This window comes from Kogia breviceps, chromosome 18, assembly GCF_026419965.1.
Source record: "Kogia breviceps isolate mKogBre1 chromosome 18, mKogBre1 haplotype 1, whole genome shotgun sequence".
Taxonomy (NCBI): Eukaryota; Metazoa; Chordata; class Mammalia; order Artiodactyla; family Physeteridae; genus Kogia; species Kogia breviceps.
The window spans coordinates 8818247-8838410 of record NC_081327.1 but is presented as its reverse complement, the minus strand read 5'-3'; the positions used below and the strand labels follow the sequence as shown (position 1 = coordinate 8838410).

The window sequence follows — 20164 nt, the reverse complement described above, 5'->3', positions numbered from 1 at the left end:
AATTCCACCCGAGGGACTCTGGGCAGGGGGCAGATTGCCGTCGGGCCGAAGGCTCTGTAAGCGGGGGCGCTGCCGAGGGGAGCAGTGACCCGGCCGACGTCCCCACCCGCCTCTAAACTTAGCCGCGGTGACGCGCGGCCCGTCGATCGCGGCGGGTCCAGGGACGCAGGGGCGCCCGAGCGGAGGGGGAACGGCTTTGCTCCGCGAGCCTCTATTTATAGCGCCCGAGCCCGAAATAGCGCGGAGCCTAACGGCCAGGATGACGCGGGAGCCGCCGGGGGCTGACTCACCCGGCCCCGAGCAGCGGCCCCCGGATGGGGGACAGTGGAGGAGCTGGACCTGACCCCGCCCCATCCCAGGCACCTCTTCTGCTGGGACGTCCCAAGTTTCCACGGGGCACCGTGGATGGATATGCAGCAAAAGGAGGATCTGCAGCATGAGAGACTGAGGTTAGATCAGAGGTGGGACTTCCCTTAAAAAAGAGCCCAGAATTGAGGAACTAACTTTACACAAGAAGAGGGGTTGGGGACTTCCCTGGTGGTCCAGTGGCTAAGACTCTGCGCTCCCAATGCAGGGGGCCCGGTTTTGATCCCTGGTCAGGGAACTAGATCCCACATGCCGCAACTAAGAGTTCTCATGCTGCAAAGAAGATTCCAGCATGTCGCAACTAAGACCCGGTGCAGCCAAATAAATAAATATTAAAAAGATAAACCAGATATACACACGTATTTCTCACCAGCAACAGGACTGAAGCATCTTGGGGGCAGAGAAATGGACACAACCAGCCAACCATCAGGCCACAGCTGTCCCTTTCTCCACTTGCCATGGCTCCTCGCATGCTGTTCCCACTCCCTAGAATACCTTTCCCTGCCTCCCCAGTCTTAAGAACTCATGCTCCTCAGGGACCTGGTGCTAAGGGCAATCCCTCACAAATGAAACTCGGTGACCCATTGGACTGGGAACCCCATGAGGGGAGGGCCAGGCCCTTCTCATTCATCACCATGTCCCCAGCACTGCCCAGCACAAGATAGGCCTCTGGAGAAGTTAATTGCATGAATAAGAAGTGTTGGTAATAAAATAAAATGACGTTTCCCAAACTATAATAGCAAATGATTATTGTATGCTACATGCCAGGTGTGAGTCAGAGTTATCTCCTATGGGTCTCACTACAACCTTAGGAGGGAGGTACTTTTATTATTTTCATCATCACCAACCCCATGTTAGAGATGACGAAACTGAGGCTCAGAGAATACCTTGCTTGTAGTCAGAGCTGTCTCCTGAACCAGGTCCCACGGCCCCAGAGGTGTTCAGTTCCCAGGACACTGTCTCTAGGCCCTATAGAACCCAAAGGTAAGGAGTGATTCTCAAAGTGCAGTCCACAGAACCTTGGGGGGTTCCCCAGCACTCTTTCAAGAGGTCCCTGAGGTCAAAATGATTATCATAATAATACTAAGACACTTACCTCCCTTTTTCACTCTCACTCTCTCCTGAGTGTTCAATGCAACCTGCAAAATACCACAACAGACTGAGCACCCAAGCAGAGGTGAAGACCCAGTTATCTTCTGTTGAGCCAAACATTAAAGTGGGGGACTTCCCTGGTGGCGCAGTGGTTAAGAATCCGCCTGCCAATGCAGGGGACATGGGTTCGAGCCCTGGTCCGGGAAGATCCCACATGCCAGGCAGCAACTAAGCCCATGCGCCACAACTACTGAGCCCACGTGCCACAACTACTGAAGCCCACGCACCTAGAGCCCGTGCTCCGCAACAAGAGAAGCCACTGCAATGAGAAGCCCATGCACCGCAACAAAGAGTAGCCCCCACTCACTGCAACTAGAGGAAGCTAGCGCACAGCAAGGAAGACCCAATGCAGCCAAAAAATAAGTTTATTTTTTAAAAAAAAACCTATAATGAGATACTACTTCACATCCATTAGGATGGCTAAAGTTAAAAAAATTAATTAAAATCTTTTTAAAAAGTAAATAATAAAAATAAAATAAAATATTCTGTTGAGGGAATTCCCTGGCAGTCCAGTGGTTAGGACTCTGCACTTCCACTGCAGGGGGCATGGGTTCGATCCCTGGTCAGGGAACTAAGATCCCACTTGCCGGGCAGCGTGGCCAAAAACATACAAAAAGTTTGTTGATTCTCTTAGCTTTCCTTTGAAATGATCCAAACGTTAGTTTTATGTCTTGCCTTCCCATCTTTACATCTCATTTTTCTTGTCTTATAGCATTTGCAAAGACCTTCAGGACAACGTCAAATGGCAAAGTTGATCAATTCTCCTATACTCCATATCACAGCTCTCTGAGATGACTTATCTTGTTATCCCTATTTTATAGAAGGAGAAACTGAGGCACAGAGAGGTTAGTCTCTTGACCAAGGCCACAAAGCAAGTAAGCAAACAAACCAGGACTCCAACAAAAGCTTGTGTTTTCAACCACTGCCTTAAAAGAAAATTCAATAGTCACTCTGTATTTCTTTAACAGGCAAAATACCCTGCGAGTTTCCACAGTGACCCCCTGGATCTGGAATGAGGTTCCAGAGACCTGAGTTCTGGTTCTGGCTCTGCCTTCTTTCTGAGCCTGTTTCCTGCTGTGAGACAGCAGCTGAAAGCTACAGAAACTCTGTCTTCAGGGTGGAAGAAGACAGGCCCCTAAACAGACTGTGTTTGTTTCCTACGGCTGCCTAACAAATTACCACAAACTTCGTGGCTTAAGACAACAGAAATTTATTCCCTCACGGTTCTGGAGGCCAGAGATCCGAAAGCAAGGTAACAGCGGGGCCACACTCCCTCTGAATTTTCTCGGGGAAGATTCTTCTTTGCCTTTTCCAGCTTCTGGTGGCCCCAGGTGTTCCTGGGTGGCCCCATCACTCTCATCTCTCCCTCCATCCTCACAATGGCCACCTCTTCTCCTATCTGTGTCCAATCTCCCTCTGCCTTTCTCTTGTAAAAGGACACTTGCCATTGGGTTTAGGGCCCACTTGGATAATCCAGGGTGATATCATCTCGAGATCCTAACCTTAATTATATCCGCACAGACTCTTTTTCCAAATAAGTTTCCATTGACAGGTGTCAGGTGGACTTATCTTGGGTGGGGGGAGGGGCACACCATTCAACCCACTACACAGATTAAAACAGAAAAATGAGAACAGGACAAGATGCGGCAGAGTTTAGGCTGGGAGGTGTCCAAAGCTTTGCGATTGCACACGCCCGTGCCAGTGGAGAATGTTGAAGCATTTGCCCTTGAGAGCCCAGAGTGGTCTGGTTTTGTTTTTGTTTTTTGTTTTTTGCAGTACGCGGGCCTCTCACTGTTGTGGCCTCTCCCGTTGCTGAGCACAGGCTCCGGACGCGCAGGCTCTGTGGCCATGGCTCACGGGCCCAGCCGCTCCGCAGCACGTGGGAACATCCCGGACCGGGGCACGAACCCGTGTCCCCTGCATCGGCAGGCGGATTCTCAACCACTGCGTCACTAGGGAAGCCCGCCCAGAATGGTCTGTACGTCCTACACGTGGCAGTTAGAAGTCCCGTGTGTCGCCCCTGTTCTGGACATCTTCCACAAGGATGGGAAGTCTTTAAGGGAGTTTTTCATTCTTCCACTGTTAATGTGGAGTCGAGAGATTTTCTCTTTCACAAAATGCCAAATAATAATAAAAATCAACACCCATACAGCAATTAATATGTGCCCTGTTCTAAGTGTTTAAATATCTATTAACTCCTTTAATCCTCACAAGAACCCCTCTGATGTCTTGCTGGTGATTCTCCTTTCATAGCGGAATAAACTGAGGTGCAGAGAGGCTGGAGTGGCAGTTTGGGAAGTTCCAGAGCTTGAACCCCGCAGTCTGGCTTCAGAGTCTAGGATCTTGACCTTAAGCCATGCTGTCACCTCGAGGCACACTGTCCCATGTTAAAGCTGGACTTTGAGGAAGCCATACTCCCAGATCCGTGGTCAGGCACCGTCTACTGCTGTGATGTCCAATATGGCAGCCACTTGGCTACACGTGGCTTTTAAGCACTTGAAACATGGCTGGTCCAAAATGGGATGTGTCATGAGTGTAAAATTCACACCAGATTTCATAGACTTAGCGTGATTAAAAAGAATCTCATTTAAGAACTATCTCATTTAAAAGACTGCTGAGGGACTTCCCTGGTGGCGCAGTGGTTAAGAATCTGCCTACCAACGCAGGGGACATGGGTTCAAGCCCTAGTTCAGGAAGATTTCACATGCCGTGTAGCATAAGCCTGTGCGCCACGACTACTGAGCCTGTGCTCTAGAGCCCACGAGCCACAAGTACTAAAGCCTGCGTGCGTGCCAAAAGCGCGTGCTCTGTAACAAGAGAAGCCCGCGCACCACAACGAAGACCCAACACAGCCATAAATAAATAAATAAATTTATAAAAGGAAAAAAAATGCTGACATTGAGTATGTATGAAATAATATTTTGCATCTATCTGGTTAAATAAAATACAGGAACAAATTATTTTCACCTATTTCTTTTGGCTTTTTTTTTTTTTTTTTTTTAGTGTGGCTACTAGGGCATTTAAGCTTGAATATGTGGCTAGTGTCCTATTTCTTGTGGACAGTGCTGGTCCATGGAATTTGCTGTTTCTCCATCTGGGAGGACATCAGATGCTGGAGCGCCATTTGTTCCGGGGCCTATGAGCCTCGGGATTTCTTGGGATGTTCTGGAACAATCCATGTCAGAAGCTTATTCAAACAGAGCAACTGATGCTCATGTCAAAAATTTGGCCTTGGGCTTCCCTGGTGGCGCAGTGGTTGAGAGTCCGCCTGCCGATGCAGGGGATGCGGGTTCGTGCTCCGGTCCGGGAAGATCCCACATGCCGTGGAGCGGCTGGGCCCGTGAGCCATGGCCGCTGAGCCTGCGCGTCCGGAGCCTGTGCTCCGCAACGGGAGAGGCCACAACAGTGAGAGGCCCGCGTACCGCAAAAAAAAAAAAAAAATTTGGCCTTAAAGGACACTCTCAAATCCCTGCCTCCACCAGGCCCAGGTGAAGAAGCTACTTAACCCAGAAAGACCACAGTGCCAGGCAGTACTTTGCGGCCACTTGGTATATGGAGTATATTTTTTATTCATAAATTATATACATGTGTGCCTCTACTGAGAGCGTTATAAAATAAAAACTTACAAAACAGAGATAAAGTACTCATGGATGAGCCAGGCTGCACGAGATCACAAGTTCAAATTCAGACCCTGTCCCCTCCCGAGCTGTGATTCCTCCCATGAGTCCCAGTTTCTTCATCCAGAAACTGGAAGTGTCTGTCCCTGTGCCCTGAGGGCTGTTGGGGGAACTCAGTGAGACCCCACGTGCAAAGGGCCCGACACGTGGTCAGGCAGAGCATGAGCTACAGCAGCGACCAGGTTTCTTGAGAGGCGGGGGCCCTGCTTGGGTCGGAGGGAGTCACGCTAGATTTCTCAGCAGAGGGAATAGCTGTGTTGTACCTCAAAGCACGGAAACACAGTCACTAGGTGGAGAAGCATGGGAAAGGTATTGGGGCAGAGGGGAGCCGAATGTTCAAGTCGGGAGGCATGAACGATGCGTTGGGGGAGAGGCAAGCTGTTTGAGTATTGTTAGCGGGCGCAGTAAATGTGTGCTGGGGAAAGGGGTGGGGGGCAAGAGATGGGGTTGAAGAAGGCAGCAGGCCACGGAAGGCCTCGTAGGTCACAGGACTAGAGCACTGGAGAATCATAGCAGGCTCTGAGCAGGGGAGAGACCTGACAGGAGCAGGTTTGCGGTTTAGCAAAATCCTTCTAGATGGGAAGGGGCAGAACTGGGGCAGGAAACCAGGGATGAGTGTAGAGATGAAGGATGAAGTGGGGAAAAGGGACCACGTAGGCAACTGGACCAGAGTAAGGAGGGGGAGGAAGGAGAAGATATAAAATCTTTAAGAGATAGAATGGAGATGAGGGATGGGTTATGGGAGGTAAGGGGAGGAAGGTACCAGGAGGAGGCCCAGAACCCTGGTCCAGGAGACGGGGTCCATGTGGGAGTACGCCTGAGCTGGGGACCTGGGAGAAGGAGGCACAGGTGTAGCAGGAAGCTGTTGAGGTCAGGGTGAAAGTCTGCGGGACAACCGGAGGAAGGTATCCAAGAGGCTCCTAGACACATGGGTCTGGAGCGTGGGAGAGACGGTGAAGCAGCGGCTGGGAGGCCGACAGAGCTCAGACAGGGCTGAAATCCTGACAGTGGGAGAAAGTAGAGGGTGCAGTAGGGTAACTTCACCATCAGCCAGTGATGACAGCAGAAAGTGGTCCTGCCCAGGACAGTAGCCTTGGTGTCAGGTTCTCATCCTGGTCTGTACCTGGGGACAGGAAGATGAGCAGACCCAAAATCCCCACAGGAGTGCCTGCCCAGTGGGGGGTAGAGAGCACAGATGTATACAAGCAATGCATGCCTCCATGGGGGCAGTGTGCAATGAATGGGTACTTCAGGGGGTACAGTGATCCATTCCCAAGGACGAGGGGCAGTGGAAAGTGTCAGGACCAGTTCCTGGTTGGGGGGCGGGGCACAGAGAGGGAAAGCGAATTAATTGGGAGTCTCTCGGTTTCAAATGAAAACTGGTTTAAGGAAATGTATTGGCTCACATGTTCAGAAGGTTGAGCAAAAGCAGCTTCAGTTACAGCTTGATCCAGGAGCTCAAATGATATGAAGTCACTGTCCCATCTCTGGGTTTCATATTTCTCTGATTTTTCGCTCAGAAAGATTTTCCTTGAGGTAGCAAAGATAGCCCTAGCAGCTTTAGGCTCACATCTCATCCTCTTAGCCACCGCAAAGGGAAGAAAGTGCTCCTAGCCAATGGTCCCATCATTCATTGTCCCAAATGGGTCACATGCTCACCTCTGAACCAATCACTGTCATCAACGGACAGCCCAACTGGAATACTCTGATTGGCTGGGCCTAGGACACGTGCCACTCCCTGGAAACGGAGGATGGGGTGAGCCCCAAGACAGCCAGGTGAACTGAAATCGAGAAAGGGGTGGTTTCCCAAAGAACAAGCAGAAGGCCAGCAAAACTGTAGATGCCCATGTGGCTGGGAGGAAAGGAAGGTTGGAAAACAGATTTTCTCATACGTTAATGGGGCGTGGGAATATTACCTCACCTCTAAGGGTTAGGGTGAGGAGTCCATGAATGAACACAGGTGAGACATTTAGTAGACAGCTAGGCAGAGAGCAGGTGCTGGATAAAAGGTAGCTATTATTTAAAAACTAGTAATCAGTATTACTACTACTGATGATGAGAGGCTATGCTGGGAGGAAATAAGCTCCCAGGCTCAGGAGGAGACCAAACTGGAACTGAACAATTACGCAGTGAAAGCTCATGCAATCTACACTGTACAAGCTCAGTCCCCAACTGGTTCTTCTCCAGGCTTCTGTCTCCAGGTCTATGAAATGGGATGAGTGAGGGGACTGCATGAAACCAGAAGGTCATTTTATTTTATTTGATTTTTAATTTTTTCAGAAGGTCATTTTAGAACATCACCTCCTCAGAAAAAGGCCTTCCCTGACTACTCTTACCAAAGTATCCCCTGTATTATAATATATCCTCCCATTTTATTTCCCTTACAGTGCTTACCACAATCTGAAATCACCTTATTTATTTACTGTCTCCCCCATTAGAACGTCAGCCCCACGAGCACAAGGATCTCTCTTCTGCCTTGTTCACTGCTGTGTTCCCAGCACCCTGCAAGCCCTTGATAAATACTTGTTGAATGACTAGATAAATACTGCTTATAAAAACGAAGAATGGGCTTCCCTGGTGGCGCAGTGGTTGAGAGTCCGCCTGCCGATGCAGGGGATACGGGTTCGTGCCCCGGTCCGGGAAGATCCCACATGCCGCGGAGCTGCTAGGCCCCGGAGCCATGGCCGCTGAGCCTGCGCGTCTGATAGGTACTGGGTTCTCCATTAAGAGAAGTGTCCAAGCTGAAACTCAAAGAGCGTACCTTGCAATTCATGATGCAATCCAGTTCCTCTCCAGGCCTCAGTTTCCTCATTTATAAAATGGGTGTGTGGCGGAGGTTGGGGGTCTGGGGGTCTGTGAACTCTTGGCCCAGCCCCTGCCTGCTATCCCCGCAAGAGCCACCAGGGGGCGCGGCGCCTCTGCCCAAATAGTCGACCCTCAGCCGCTTGAGCCCGGGTGGATGCGTCCCGATAGTCCTGGAATATTCTGAGCCGCGCTGGCTTCCAGGCGTCCAGGAGCCCAAGAGTTCGTGCGGATGGGCGGGGGAGTGTCCGCGCTCCTCGAAGGGGGGCGGTTGGGCTGGAGGTGACTCAGGCGCGCGGCCCGGGCCCCCAGTTCTCGCGAGGGAGCGCGCACGGCCTCTGGAACTCGCGCGGCGCCGCGTCCATTTTTACCCGAGAGCCGCTAAAAATAGTCCTCGCGCTAGGAGCTGAGCCCGAAATAGCGGCCTCCAGATAAGGCAGTACGACTCAGCGCTTCCGGGGAGCGGAAGGGGGAAGCAGCGCGGGGCGGGGGGGCCTGGGGGTGGGCCTGGGCTCAACTGGGCCTCGCCGCGCAGCCCCGGCCGGACGATCGGCCCCCGCCGTCGCCGCATTGACCCTAACCTGTCACCAGCCTCGAATCAGCACCCCCAATCCTCCATCCCCCCCGATCCCCTGTCTCCTGGTCCCCGGCATCCTCTGCTTCCCCTCCATTCTTCATCCCTGACCATTATCTACCTCCCCCTTCCCTATCCTAACCTTCACTCCTAGCCCTGCCGCCCCCTCCCCAAGTCCTCAACCTACTCTTCCCGAAGCCCTGTCCCTATTCTCCCTCCCCAGCCACAGCACGAATCTTGCGCCTCTCTGAATCCGCCCCCCCCCCTTCCAGTTCTCAGCTCCACTTCTATTGGGGGGGGGATGGGGAGGTCACAGGAAGTCACACCAGACCAGCAAGCAGAGGGCTGGGGATGAGCCTCTGACTTCTTGCTTAGTTTCTACAGTGGATTGAGTGGGCTTAGTTCTGGGTCTTAACCAGTTTCAGGGCTCATACTGTGCCCAGGGTCAGGGATTCAGGCCTGGGCCAGGGTTGGGGCTCAGACTGGGGTCAGACACAGGTCTGCTGTCACCAAGGTTGGGGTCACCAGAGTCAGGGCTCAGCCTGGCACCCACTGTTTAGTTCAACAAACCCAATTCTACTATGATTCTTCCCTCCCTTGCAAGTCAGTGATGGGACACGACAGCTCCAGGCAGCGGAAACAGCCAGGAACCCTGCTCCCTCTGGGCCTAGGTCTCCCCCTTGCACTTGGATCTTCTAGGGCACCTTCCCACTCTGATATCCTGTGACTCTTTCACTGCCCACTCCAAGAATCAGCCTCAAGGATCTTGTACCACATTTACCTGAGGTTCAAAGTCTGCATCCTTCTAGCCTCTGAAATATCACAGGACAGAACCTGCCCCGTCCTGTGTGAACCCAGGGAGCACAGTGCAGTAGACAGATGTTGCTTCGGTGAAAATTCAGGCAGAACTCTTTGGCTGTGGATGGAAGGCAGCCTCAAGTGGTGTCCCTGTCCCTAGTGGACACCAAGCTTTAGCCAGGTGTCCAACTGTTATGTTGTCTGGATGGGACTCAACTGCCACGCAAAGGGACTGAGCTGGAGGATCCTTTAAGGCAAGACGAATCATGTAGTTGGATCAAAGAATTAGGAGGCTGGAAAAGTCAGCAAGGACCAGACAGAAATGGGCCCCATGGGCCATGGTGAGGAGCCTGGACACATGGTGAGGAGCTCCCCAAAGGGCACTGGGGAGCCATGGCAGGTTCTGAGCGGGGCAGGGACAGAGGAAGGTTTTAAGACCTTTCTGACTGCTTCCCTGAGGTAGACTGAAGAAGGGAGGGGGAAAGGAGGGGCCTGGACCTAGGTAGGAGTGGGAGGAGGGGAAAGAGGAGGAGAGAGCAGATTTGAAAGTCAGTGAAGGTCTGCCCTGGTGGTGCAGTGGTTAAGAATCTGCCTGCCAATGCAGGGGCCACGGGCTTGAGCCCTGGTCTGGGAAGATCCCACACTTGAGGAGCAAGTAATCTCGTGTGCCACAGCTACTGAAGCCTGTGCACCTAGAGCCTGTGCACCTAGAGCCTGTGCTCCGCAACAAGAGAAGCCAGTGCAATGAGAAGCCTGTGCACTGGAACCGGGAGTAGCCCCCACTCATCTCAACTAGAGAGAGCTGGTGCGCAGCAATGAAGACCCAAGGCAGCCAAAAATTAATTAATTAATTAACTTTTTAAAAAATTGGGGGAACATGTATTGGCAAATAAAAGAGTGTAACTTGAAAAAGTAAATTCTCCTCCTCCCTCTGATCCCCACTTCTCACTGTTAACTATTTCTTGTGTACCTTGGCCAATAGGATTCATTGAGCTCTCACAATGTCCCCAGCCTGTGCTAAGCCCCGTCACAGAAGTGACCTTGCTCAAATCACTCACCACCCAGTGTGTTGGCCAGGCACCATTGCTATACCCATTTTAGAGAAGTGAAGCCTGAGGCTTGGAGAAATGCAGGGATGTGTCCTATCAAGGGCCTGGCTTTGAAGGTTTTTCAAAATTGAAGGTATGGGAGCATGTGAGAGCAGAGAGGAAAAAGTCCAAAGGGCCAGAGCCCAGGGAACTGAAGGGGAGTGGCAGGGAGTTCAAGGGGGCTGCCTGGAGGAGGAGTGAGGAAAGCTAGGAAGGTAACTTCCAGAGCCTTCTGATGAAGGGCTTAGCTGGAAGTAAGTCAGTCCGTTTGGGAGACTGAGGTACCCCGGGCAGCAGGGCAGCACCCCCTCCTCAGGCCCCAGAGGTGTTCACAGGAAGAGACTGAGGCTGCTTGATGACATCTCAGGGACACGGTGATAGCACAGCCGGCTGTGATGATATCTCAGTGATTCGCCAACTGCGTGTTATGACCAGCATCTCTAGTCATGCCCCGTTGGGGGGATGAGGATGGGAGGAAGTGACAGGCCACGGGGGGTGGGGGTGACAGGGATGCAGTCATTTAGAGACCAGGGACTCAGCAGCTGAGAGATGTGTTCTGCCCCCTGCACTAGGGAAAGTTGGGTGAGAGGATCCACGTTTTGGTGTTCTGTTTAGTGAAGAAGGTCTAGTTTCAACAACGTTTGGCTGGGATGGAGTAGGTCTGGGCTCAGAATCAGGGGTCAGCCCAGAGGCTGCTGAGATCGGGACATCTGTTTTGTTTGCTTCTGGGTCCCCATCACCAAGGACATAACTGGCACACAGTAGGGGCTCAGTACATCTTTGTTGAATGACTGAATCAAATGAAAGGGGTCAGCACTCTCTGGGACTCACTTTACCTTTTTGCCTAACAGCCCTGGCCATCAGGCCACCTCAGCCAATGGCGTTGCTAGGGATACCCCTCCCCACCTAGGGTCTCAGATCTCAGTCCTCGCTCCCGAGTGGGGTGGGGGTGAGCAAGAAAAGGAGTTCGTGCCTCTGATGGACTCCGCCCAAGTGTGATGTCACAAGCCGCTCGGGGATCCCGACCCGTGTCCCTCCCTTGGGATGGGGCGTGGAGAGGAACCCGGGAGTCCTAACTTCCGCCGCTCCCCGGGGCCTGGCAGTGTTACATAACCCCCCGACGTCGCGTCCCCAGGGATGTCGCCGGACGTCCTGGCCAGGCCAGGGACAATGGGCGGGGAAAGGCCCTCCCGCCAGGAGCCTGGAAGTGGCAAGGGCACCCTCTCCTCTGATTCACCCTTGTTTCCGGCCCGTTTAAGCCTCCTCCTCCTCCTCAAGAATCCCTATCTCCCCCAAACTCTCTACCCTCACTTCTTGTCCTCCCTAAATTTCACGTCTTTCCCCGAGCCTGCAAACATGTCCTCTACCCAAACTCCCTGCCCTCACACCAGTCCCCTGTGATTTCTGAATCCCCTAAACGTCCAGTTTCCCACGCCCTCCTTCACTCACCCATCCTTGGGCCCCTCTCCCGGGTCCCTCAAACTAGCCCCCACTTCCTACCCCGCTCCCGCCTTCCCAATCTCCTCCCTTGGCTCCCCCAAACTTTCCCCATCATCTGTCTTCCCCAAACCCCTCCCCACCTCCTTCAAACTGACCCCGAATACTCTTTCTCGTCCCTAATCCCAGCCCTCTCTTGTTTCCCCGAAACTGCCCCAGTATCCCTACTTCATTCCGCCCAAATCGGGTCCCCCATACCCTCCCGGCTCCAGAGAGCCGCCTGGTCCCCCGGCCCCTCCCCGGCCGCAGGCCCCTGGCCGCCGGCGCCCTTCGCCGGCCCGCTCCCACGCCCGGCTCGGGTTCCCAGGCCGCCCTCCCGCGGTGGCCTAGAGACCCAGTTTGCGGCGGCAAAACATTGGTCTCCGGGCAACAGGCCCCGCCCGCCCCAGGGCGGCCCGCTGCGAGCCCAGCCGCGCCGAGGCCGAGACTGCGCGCGGAGGCGGGGCGGGCTCACAGGGCAGGGGCCTTCGCCTCCGGAGGCCCGCAGGGCGCAGAAACCCGGGGAGACGGCACCGCGGAAGTAGAGATTCAGGGCCCCGGAGCCAGAAAACCTCGAGAAATTCGTGGAGGCCGAAGCCACAGGGTGCTGTCTGGGGCGCAGTGATAAAGAGACCGCGCGACAAAGCAAACAAGGACCGGGCCCCGAAATAAACTCGGGGATAGCGAGGCTAAACACAGACACCCCACGGGTCCGCAGGGACGCCCCAGAGGGCAGCATAATCCACCTCAGATCGTCTGGGCCATTGCCCTTCTGTCTCAGGGGCCTCCCTCTCGGACCCTCAGTTTCCGTATTTGTAAAATGGGTAGCGCCCAGCACAGAGGGCTGTCGTGACAATAGGGCTGTCGTAAGGATTCAGTGAATTCACCGACCTGGAGCTCGTGGCACACTCCTGGCACATCCCATCCGTCATTCATTCGTTCAACAGCTATTTATCGAGCATCCATTATGTGCCAGGCACTGTGGTAAGTGCTGGGAATTCAACAGTGAGCAAAAACAAAGATCCCTGTCCTCGTGGGAGCTTACACTTTGGGAGTGGGGAAGGAGGTGATGGACGATATAGAAGAACAAATTAGCACATTATGTAACACACTGGAAAGTGGTCATTGCTGGGGAGGGGGAGGGGGGGAGGGTTGGGGTAGCCGTTTTAAATAGGGTGATCAGAGAAGGCCGACATGAGAAGGTGATGCTTGAGCAAAGACTGGAAGTTGGTGAGAGGAGCCTGCAGATATCTGGGCCAAGAGCATGCCAGTCAGAGGGAGAAGTAGGTGCAAAGGCCTTAAGGTGGGAACATGCCTGGTGTGTTGGATAAACAGCCGGAGGCCCGTGTGGCTGGAGCAGAGAAAGCAAGGAGAGACGGAGTGGCAGAGACACTGGGGCCTGTGGGCCATGGTGAGAGCTTTGAGTTTTATTCTGAGTGAGTTAGGAGCCATGGGAAGGTTTTGAGCAAAACAGGGACATGGAGTGATTTTGATTTAAATAGCATCCCTCTGGCTGTATGTGGGGAATAGACTTTGGGAGGCCAGAGTGGAGGCAGGGAGACCAGTGAGGAGCCCCAGGCAATGGTCCAGGCAAGAGGTGATGGTGGCTTGGAAGTTGCAGATTCTGGAGGTGTTTGAACATAGAGCTGTAGAATTTGCTGAAAGGCACATTCATGGCAAGCCCTCAGTAGATGGCATTAGTTACCATTAGTTAGGGGGTGCTCACAAAATCTTCACAGAAGTCTTTAGCATCCCCATTTTACAGATGCAGAAACTGAGGCCCCAGGAGGTCACTCAACTTGCCCAAGGACCCAGCTCAGTCTGGCTCCAAAGATGGTACCCCTCTATTAGGTTGGCTATTCCCAAAGCCGAAACACCCTCAGAGTCTGGAACTATACCTAAACTTATCCATGTGGGCCCCAGGACCCCTGGAGCTATATCCTCATCAACCGCACCCAGTGGGTGTAGAAAGTGGTGGCCTGATGGAGAATGCTGCCTGACTGGTGTTCCAGTTGTCAGGTAGTCACCCATGCTGGCCCGGAACACTTGCTTAAAGGCAGGCAGGTACATGCTGAGAGGGTACACCCAGAACCTCCCAGCCCAGCATCTGCTTCCTGCACTCAGTCCCAGCCACTGGACCCAGGTACACCCCAGTGCTGCCTGCAGTGACCTGTTTAATACAGTCACACACTCACAGGCAGATAGGTACGTGGCCCTCCACCGTGGAGGTACCTTTTCAGGTGATGTGCAGAAAACGCAATTTCTGGCTTTATCTCTTTGTGTTTCCATATCTCTCCGTCTCTCTCTCTCTCTCTGTGTCTTGCTATCTTTGTCTCTCTCTGTCCCCACACTGACCCCCAGATCTGTCTCTCTGACTCCTCGCACTCAGGACCCTCTACCTGCAGGGGAAATCACTCTTGTCCCTGGCCACGTGTCTCCGCAGAACCTCACCTATTATGTGACATCAGAACCTGGCATCAGCCAACAAGGACCTACTGTTTAGCAGAGAAAACTATACTCAATATTTTGTGATAATCTATAAGAGAAAATAATCTGAAAAAGAATATATATATATGTAACTGAATCACTTTGCTGTACACCTAAAACTAACACAACCTTGTAAATCAACTATACTTCAATTAAAAAAAACATTTAAAAAAAACCTGGCATCGGGACACATGTGTGGAGGCCTCAGTTCAGCTGCTCAGAATTACTCAGGCAGGATCTCGCATGTCATAATCTCTGCCACTTCTTTCTCTGAGATTCCGACCCACAGCTTTTGGGTGTGGGACTGGGGCAATCCACTTTGATCAAGCTCCCCAGGTGATGGAGACTTGCACTAGCTACTCCATCTAATTTTGCACAAAGGGAAGAGCAGAGGTCCAGAGAACAGAGGAACCATCCCAGCACCCCACAGCACTCAGCTGTGAGGGGCTTGGAGCTATCCAGAATCCACGGACTCCCTTTGGGAACAAGTTTGGGAGTTAAATTAAATAATAAAAGAGAATCACAGAGGCAGACCCAGAAATGGATAAAGACTCAGAGAAAGGGGAGTGGGAGGGGGGCGGAAATCCAGAAAGGGACTCAGGGAAACAGAGACACAGAGTGACAGACATGCACAGAGATGGTGCAACAGAGACAGAGAGACAGGGGTCAGAAAGGTGCAGAGAGAAATTGGAGGCATATTAAGAGACAGAGACTGAGAGACAGACAGACAATCATTTCGGGGGATAGAGAGACCCCAAGAGGGGCACATTTTCAACAGTATACATGTGGCCCACATTTTATAGGCTCTACTTCCTAGAAGCAACCAGTGACATAGTTTGGCAATTGCAGGCTTACCAAGCCAGGTTCCCTCCCTAGGCCCTACATGTAGGATGCACATTAAACACGTTTATATAACCTGCCCTCTGTGCAGAATCTAGGAGCTTTACATAACATAGCCCCGTGAGTCATGCTGCAGACGTGTGGGGCAGTGACCTGACACGCCCAATGAGAGGGGACCCCTCACCCAGGACTGTTACCTGGAAGTGACTGTGAGAAGTGAGAGATTGTAGGTTTCACTGAGGAGGAAGTAGAGGGTCAGAGAGGGCAAGGCACTTGCTCTGGGGTCACACAGCCAGGGTCCAGTAGGACAAGAATTCCAACCTCATCTGCCTGATTCTATTGCCTTTGCACCCCAAGATACCAAGAAAGGCAATGACTGCCAATGACCTGTGATGTGTTCCTTTACAGACTGGAGGAAATAATAAAAACATCAGTAATAATATGACAGCCCCGGTGTATTAAGCACACTGTGCTGCAATAAGTACTTTACAAACACCATCTCATTTATTCCAAATCCCAGTGAAGAAGGGACAGAACCCAGTTGTTAAATAACATAATTATACTTGTTATGTACGGAGCACTTACTATGTACTAAGTGCTTAACAGGATTTCATACAGTCACAATTCTGGAGGCGGGTGATGTTTTCACTCCCAATTCAGGAAGGAAAGAGGCTCAGAAAAAGGAAGTTACAGGTCAAGGTCACAGAGTGGGTATTTGAATCCAGGTCTCTCTATCGGTTTATCTCTGCCACCCACTCCCCTGTGGACGTGCGTGCCCACAAGTGCGCCTATGCACATATGCAATCAACCTAACATCTTACACTAACATCTCAAAAACTTTAGTTCAAATATCAACAGCTCCTGCCTCGTATTCTTCCTCTATTCCAAGAGGGCATAACCCGGTCTCCAATCCCTTAAACCTCCCCGACGCCTGGGGAGCAACCCTCCCCTCTCCCAGCAGGGCCTCAGTGCCCCAGCGCGGTCCGAGCTGGATCCAGTAAAGTGTTCCTGGCCCTTTAAGAGAAGGAACAGTCGGCCGGCGTTGCCCGGCAGCGCCACGGCGGTTGCCAGGCAACGTCAACAAATGACAAGGCCGCTGTCTCCGCACACCCCCCCTTCCCCCCGCCCGCGCAGACGCGGTGACGCGACGGGCTGTGGAACGCCGTCGCTTAGCAACATGAAGGCTGTTTGTCCCGGGCCTGGCCGCGCGGCCGCACAGGGCGCAACCAGGACCAGCCAGGGCGGACAGACTGGCCGGCCGGGAGCCTGGTGTGTGTGTGTGTGTGTGTGTGTGTGGTGGTGGTGGGGGGGGGGGGGCGCTGCGGTGATGGGAGCGGGGGAGAACCAGGTCCCCAAATTGCCGGTTTCCCTTTAGACAGCCGCCGTCTGCTTGTCACCCGCTCCTCCTGTCTGACCTGGGACCGCCTCCGCTGGGTATCTGTCCGTCTGCGCCCCCTCGTCCCAGGCATGTCTGTCTGTCCAGCATCTCCTGCGCCGTGGCTGTCTCATATTCCCCCAAACAATAACAACTGAAATAGATCCAAGCACTCTTCTCTGGCCTGCTGCTTTTGCCTCCGACTCCCGGGTTTCTGGGTGCACTGTTCCGTTTGGGGTCCCAACCAGTGGAGACAGGCACAGTGAACAACCTGTGCGCGCCCATACACACTTGGAGCCACAGCGCGAGAGCTCCCTCCCTTTCCTTTCCCCGCTCCCCTCGGGTTTTCTTTTCTTGCCTGTCTTTCTGGAGGCTCTTTCATCAGACAAGCAGCCCGAGGTCCTTCCATCCTGTGTCTGGGAAGCTGTCCACAGTTGGAAGGTTTTTTAATAGCTCATCCCCAACACACCCCCCGACACCCCGCATCCAGTAGCTTCATGTGACCAGGGCTGGGGTGAATGTCCAAGGAGAGAGAAGAAATTGGGTGTGTGGCTGTGAATGGCTGTGACTGTTGGTGAGTGATTCTGTCGGTGACAATGTGTCTACCTGGGATTTCCTGTGTGAGAGCATGCTCCGGAAGGCTTCCTTCGTGTGTGAGAGCAAGTGCTGGACTGAGTGAGTGGTTTCCCCAGTTTGCACTTGTGTATCTGGATGCATGGGTATTTGAACCCTGCTGACTTGTGTTCATGTATGTGTTCGCATGTGTATACTTGTGAGTCTTTTTGTGTGGTCATACGTGAAACAATGTGTGTGTAGGTACCTATGGATGTGTACGGTTTTGCCTCTAGCTTGCATTTCTGGCTGTGTGTGTATGTGTGTAGTTCTGAATCTCATTGTATGGTCATCTGTGTGTAACTGTGCAGGTAATCGTTTGTCAACCAGTTGTCTCTCACAGTTCTTTCTACAGTGTTTATCACAATTTGTCATTATATATCTGTTTGTTTACTGTCTCCCCAGCTGGGCCGCATGCCCCATGAGGGCAGGGCCCTGGGCTGTTGTGGTCACCACTGGGTCCCCAGCACTGCCCTGCACACAGTAGGTGCTCAGTAATTATTTGTTGAGTAAATGAATCAGTGACTCATGTGTGTCCATGTCAAGTGCACACGTGTGTGTAACTGTGTGAGTGGTTCTGTGCTTCTGGGTGGCAGTCTCCTGTGTTTGCCTTCCAGCTTTGTGGGTCTAGGTAGCTGCGTCTAGCTGTGTAGCTCGAATTTTCAGCACCCACCACACTGTGTGAAATATAGCAGAGCTTCCGTCAATATTTGTGGACTTGAACTGTATTAGCATTAGGACCTCCATGTACCTCAGGTTTATCATCTGTAAAATGGGAATAATAATTGTACTCACTCATGGGACTGTTGTGGGGAGTAAAGGAGTTCATGTAGAGAACATTTGGAAAGTGCTCGGCACAGAATAAATGTTTACAAAACACCACACTTGATTGTCAGCGGTATTACATACTTCCTCTCTGTGTGCCCCTGTATGCATGTGTCCAGAATCTGAGCTACAGACTCAGGCGTGGTTCTGAGCTAGTGGGTGCCAAAATACCTCCGTGTGTCAGTTTCCTTCCTACAAAATGGGCATGAAAACAGGCCTGCTCCAGGGGTGGCTGTGACCAAATGAAGCTGTGTCTCTAAGTCTTGACCCTGGTGTAAGGACCCAGGGAGCGCTCCGTGTCTGCAAGGACAGTCATGATCATCACTGTGCAGCTCAGGTTCTGGGGAAGGCAGTGGAGGGGCAGAGTCTGGGGGTGGGGAAAGTAGAGGTTCAAATCATTCAACGGGACTGGGAATGAGTAAAGTCCAAGAGGGAAGAAAAGGCTGCAGCAGGCTGGCTGAAGGTCAGAGTCCTGAAAGGACTTCCCTCAAGGGACGGTTTCGGGGCTAAGGATTAAAAGTAACTGGAACTGTTTGGAGAGCTGCGTGGAGGAGGAACAGAAACCAGCCTGAGTCTTGCAGGGCTGGTGGAACTTCGGGAGGGGGTAACAATAGCAATAACACTGTTGTACAGTGTTCAGGCTCTGATGGGGCTTTGTGAGGAATTTCTGTCTTGTTCTCAGCTCCGTCTCCGGTGCCTGGAGAGCCTGACACAGGGGAGGTGCTGAGAACATGTGTTTGAATGGCTGATTGAATGAATAAATGAATGAATGAATTTCACCCTACAATAACCTGTGAGTTCTGGTCTCCAGGGGAGGTGAGGAGGTCCTGGTGGGCTGCCAGGACTGGCCCAGGGCCCTAGCCTCTGAGATTCGCCTCGTGCCTGTCCCCAAGCCCGCTGTTCCCACAGTTCAGGGGTGTGGAGGGTGTGGGGGGCGTGGAAGAGGCCGGGAAGGGAGGGTCAGGCTGCTGGCTGCCGGCCCTGGAGAGCTGCCCAGAGTGTCTGCAGGAGGGAGAGGGTAGCTCAGGCGCCTGAGTCACCTCGGAGAAACCCCGGCCGCATACCTGGCCGCTGACATCACCAGCCAGGGCACCCCCCAGTGGCCCAGACAAGCGACTGAATCACAGGTGGAATTCAGCCACCCCGGGCGCGGGCACGTGGCCCTCTGTGACCCCCCCCCACCATGACACCACCACCACCACCCCGTGTCCGTCTGGCTGCGGGGGCCGGGCAGGCCGCATTCGGGTCAGTGAGGGGGCGTGGGGCCTGAGTCAGGGACAGGGCAGCTCCAGGCTGAGACCACCCAGTCCAGCCGCAGGCGTCCTCAAGGTGCAGGAAGGGGGTGCAGGAAGGGGAGGCGGGGGAGAGCCGGTGGGGAGGCCCCTGGGCGGTGAAGAGGAAGCCCGCTCAGGTATGACTGGGAGGCTGTGGGTTGTGGCCAGCAGCTGGTTGACCTGCTTGGGGTGGGATGGGGTCTGGGTATTTGTGCGGAGAACAATGGAATCACCATACGTGCTCTCACACATGCAAACACCCCAGAGCGGGGAGGCCCTGCCTCCGTCCACCCACAACTGTGGAGCCTCACCACCTGGGCTGTAACCAGCCCTCACCCCACAGAAACCCACAGGTCAGGGAAGTTCCCTAAGGGCTCCTGGCCTCAGTTGACTCCTCTGTTGAGTGGGGATAATAATAATTGCCATTGTAGCTTCTACTTACAGGGAACATACGTTCTGCCAGGCACTGTTCTAGGCATTTTTACGTACAAACTCATTTACTCCTCAAAATGCTGGGAGGGAGGTGCTGTTATTAACCCTGATTTACAGATGAGGAAATTGAGGTCCAGAGAACTTAAGTTACTTGCCTGGTGTCACACAGGTAGTGCCCTCCTCATAATGGTATTGGAAGAGTTAAACAAGAAAATACAGTGGATCTGTATGTAGCACCTGGCCCCTGGTTAATTTTCTTAAGTGACTGCCAGCTATCTTATTCATTCTACTCATATTATTTTCACTCAAAGTGCAGATGGAAAGGTCTCCAAAACCATTATACACACCACCTTGGTACAGTCCTTCCTTTTAGCTTCCCACAGTCT

At 52.9% G+C, this 20164-nt stretch overlaps 1 protein-coding gene across 1 annotated transcript in view; it reads right to left on the bottom strand.

The window, feature by feature from the left end:
- Window positions 1-20164, bottom strand: part of ERCC1 (ERCC excision repair 1, endonuclease non-catalytic subunit) — a 44553-nt gene that overhangs the window by 19509 nt on the left and 4880 nt on the right. The window contains 1 exon segment of the mRNA XM_067020204.1: window positions 1463-1505. Coding sequence (XP_066876305.1) covers window positions 1463-1505 — 43 coding nt within the window.